General features: G+C 41.9%; 1 protein-coding gene across 5 annotated transcripts in view; it reads right to left on the bottom strand.

Moving 5' to 3' along the window:
• mgaa (MAX dimerization protein MGA a) overlaps window positions 1-3,987 on the bottom strand; it is a 103,962-nt gene that overhangs the window by 16,773 nt on the left and 83,202 nt on the right. For all 5 annotated transcript variants that reach the window (XM_043698206.1, XM_043698209.1, XM_043698208.1 and 2 more), the window contains one exon: window positions 1,895-2,077. In XM_043698206.1, the coding sequence (XP_043554141.1) occupies window positions 1,895-2,077 (183 nt within the window). The remainder of the gene's footprint in view (window positions 1-1,894; window positions 2,078-3,987) is intronic.

Here is a 3,987-nt window from a genome sequence, read left to right as displayed (position 1 = left end):
ATGTTCGCAGGTAAAGGGACGGCTGGAAAATGGGAAGCCTTCAGAAATGAGATAGCAAGAATCCAGAGAAAGTATATTCCTGTCAGGGTGAAAGAGAAGGCTGGTAGGTATAGGGAATGCTGGATGACTAAAGAAATTGAGGGTTTGGTTAAGAAAAAGAAGGAAGCATATGTAAGGTATAGACAGGATAGATTAAGTGTATCCTTAGAAGAGTATAAAGGAAGTAGGAGTATACTTAAGAGGGAAATCAGGAGGGCAAAAAGGGGACATGAGATAGTTTTAGCAAATAGAATTAAGGAGAATCCAAAGGGTTTTTACAAATACATCAAGGACCAAAGGGTTAACTAGGGAAAGAATAGGGCCCCTCAAAGATCAGCAAGGTGGCTTTTGCGTGGAGCCGCAGGAGATGGGGCAGATACTAAACGAGCACTTTGCATCAGTATTTACTGTAGGAAAGGATATGAAGCATATAGAAAGTAGCGAAATAGATGGTGACACCTTGCAAAATGTCCATATTACAGAGGAGGAAGTGCCGGATGTCTTGAAATGCATAAAGGTGGATAAATCCCCAGGACCTGATCAGGTGTACCCTAGAACTCTGTGGGAAACTAGAGAAGTGATTGCTGGGGCTCTTGCTGAGATTATAACTAGAGGGCATAAGTTTAGGGTGAGAGGGGAAAGATATAAAAGGGGCCTAAGGGGGCAACGTTTTCACACAGAGGGTGGTAAGTGTATGGAATGAGCTGCATGAGGAAGTGGTGGAGGCTGGTACAATTGCAACAATTAAAAGGCATTTGAATGGACATATGAATAAGGAGGGTTTGGAGGGATATGGGCCGGGTGCTGGCAGGTGGGACTAGATTGGGTTGGGATATCTGGTCGGCATGGACGGGCTGGACTGGAGTGTCTGTTTCCATGGTGTACATCTCTATGACTTTTCATAAAGTAATTTTGGTGGGAATCCAACTAAAAGTGCCAGTATAACAGGGCAGTGTAGAACATAGCCAAGTTCTGAAGTATGAACTGCCCTCCCCTCACATATACACAACCCTGGGGTTAAGGTAGTCTGTGTTAATTCCAAAGAACTACATATATTTACATAGTACCTTTAATGCAGTAGAAAGGCCCAAGACCTTTTAACGGAGTTAACCTGGTGTTTCACAACAAATCATGTTCGGATATATTAGAACAGGTGATCAGATTTTGGTCAAAGGAGTGGAGTTACAAGAGCTGCTTAAAAAGAACAGGGAGTTGCCACAATAACAGAACAATTTAGGATTGCAAGATTAGAGAAAGGCATAGACATGGAGAGATTTGACAGAGTATAAGAATTTTAATTTAAGGTATGGAAATTGAGTGAATGCAAATCAACAGTCAGAGGAGTGATAAGACAACACTACTGTGAATAAGCACCATATTCACTTCATTCAGTTAAAGGACAACCACTTGATTTTGTGCCCTCTGCCTCCATTTATAATGTTTATGAACTAAAAATAAATTCAGTGTTATTTGAAGCATGTCAATGCTTGGAATGGAATACGTTTTCAGCTTAAGCACCTAACACCAAGTTAACTACTTCCAAATTGAGAGTTTTCCTTTCTTCCAAAAACAGTGCAATTGTCTGACAATTCCATTTTCAAATGCCTACCTCTGTGACTGAAGTTAGATCAGCATTTGTGTACACAATTCTTTCAGTCAGTCAGTTCTTGCACTAATTAATATGCGAGAGAAATGTTTAATTCATACACTGGTTGGATTATCAATTAGATCCTAAAGATGAAAACACTGAACCACATTATTGTCCAGTCCTCAGGCAAGTCTTTTCTATTGTAACACTATTATTTTGTAATAATAGAATGAATGCAAGATCCAGTCCAACATTCAAAAGTATTACCTGCAAACCTTGCCCCTGCTGTGTCATCACACTTGGGTATCAACTGGTTTCCATGTAGAAGTCCTTCAGTAGTGAAGACAGGGCTTTCACCAGAAACAAGTGGGCCTTTTAAAGTCAGCACCTGACCCTGTGGCATCATTAGCAAACTCCCAGGAGTCAAGGGGACAGAAGAGACTGGAGAATCTGGCAAAAGAAGAGAAACAGTCCTAAATGAATGCTGCATTACCAACAGTGAATATAACCTTACTTGTAGTCCTGGATAAGATCCAGGATAAAATCCTCATCTTGACCCAATATTTGGGAAAATATCACAAAAATTTGAGAAGCAATCAAGATGACGGAGGCCATATTTCTTTAGAAGCATACAATAAAAAAGTTAAAATTTATTGAGATTTTTAAAGCTTCTCGTGCACGTTGGTGGGATAAGATCCATGTAAAATACTGTTGTTTGGACAGCAACCCACTCTCGTTTCTTGGTTCCAAATCTAATTTACTTTTTTGATATCATTAATTTTTCTCTACTCCTTTCTCAAACACACTGTGATCTTGCTGACTTGCAGGTTGTGGAGACAAAAGCCTTATGCTATTACTATTGGCCTTTCTTCCAATAGCAGCAGAATTTGATGCCCTCCCCATAGCATGTTTGGCAGTGGGGGGCATTTAGGTGGAAAGTTGGAAGACTGGGATCTTAGTACATTCCTGCCTCTAGCCGAATTAAATCAGTGGAAGGAAACCTGAGGAATGGTTGCCAATGAACATCCCTGAAAAGGATTCATTTCACCACAAGTGATATAACCCAGCAGTGGGCTGATGGAAGCCCACAATATATGGATCACGACAAGGAAACAGTTGGGGGACGAGGAATGTCTGTTGACAGCCACAACCATGCCCTTGCTGACTACACCCCTCACCCACAGCAGTCCTCATTATTCTCTGTGACCTTGCACCAGAGTGCAACTTGGGACAGAATGCTGAAAGTTTGATGAGTAAGTGAGTTCAGGGAGGAAGAGAAGGAGGTGTTCATTTTCAACTCATCCTCCAAAAATTAATTCTAACTTTATTGCAAGCGAAGAAGACAACTGTTATAGTAGTTAAAGGTATATTATCTTCCCAAGATTTAAAACAGTACAGGAACCTGTGCTAGGGATGATAAAAGCATGAAACAAGAGTTGAATAAATGATCAAGGCAGTTAACTGAACCACAGAACCACATTTGCAAATGATGTGACATGGCTGCAGCAGATGTGAGCTCCATGGTTCTTGAGAGATCCGGGGCAAACATGTTTGCATAAAGTTTTTACAACTTCAGCAGCTTTGGCTGATAGTGTGACCATGGGAAACCATTCTAAATGCAATATAACACATCCAGAGGGAAGAAAATAACTTGGATAACTTGGCAGTCACATCCTTTAGGATCGGGTCTTCTGATTTGGTCACTAATCGAGAGAGAGTGTGACTGCATTTTGAGGCAGGGAAGGGGATTCAGGGACAGCACTGAACTCTTCAGACATTGCAATTGCCAAACATGCTTGGGGTTTTGTTTTAATTGTCTGGATGAGAGTGAGGGCTGCAGGATGGGTGAGATAGCTGACCACGGCATGATCCAGGAGCTCATCCAAATGGGAGAGTAAAAAAGGGTAGTAGGAGGGACACAATACAGAAAACAAGTGGTAATTGTAGGTGATTCTATAATTAGAGGAATAGATAATATCCTTTGTAAGCAGGATAGAGAATCCACATATTATGCTGTCATTTTTTACAAACCCACCGACTCCCACAGCTACCTGGATTATACCTCTTCCCACCCTATCGCTTGCAAAAATGCCATCCCGTATTCCCAATTCCTCCGCCTCCGCCATATCTGCTCCCAGGAGGACCAGTTCCACCATAGAACACACCAGATGGCCTCCTTCTTTAGAGACCGCAATTTCCCTTCCCACGTGGTTAAAGATGCCCTCCAACGCATCTCATCCACATCCCGCAATTCCGCCCTCAGACTCAACCCCTCCAACCGCAACAAGGACAAAACGTTCCTGGTGCTCACCTTCCATCCTACCAACCTTCGCATAAACCAAATCATCCACCGACATTTC

The sequence above is a fragment of the Chiloscyllium plagiosum genome, chromosome 10 (assembly GCF_004010195.1).
Source record: "Chiloscyllium plagiosum isolate BGI_BamShark_2017 chromosome 10, ASM401019v2, whole genome shotgun sequence".
In the NCBI taxonomy this organism is placed as follows: domain Eukaryota; kingdom Metazoa; phylum Chordata; class Chondrichthyes; order Orectolobiformes; family Hemiscylliidae; genus Chiloscyllium; species Chiloscyllium plagiosum.
This window is presented reverse-complemented; position numbering and strand designations above follow the sequence as displayed.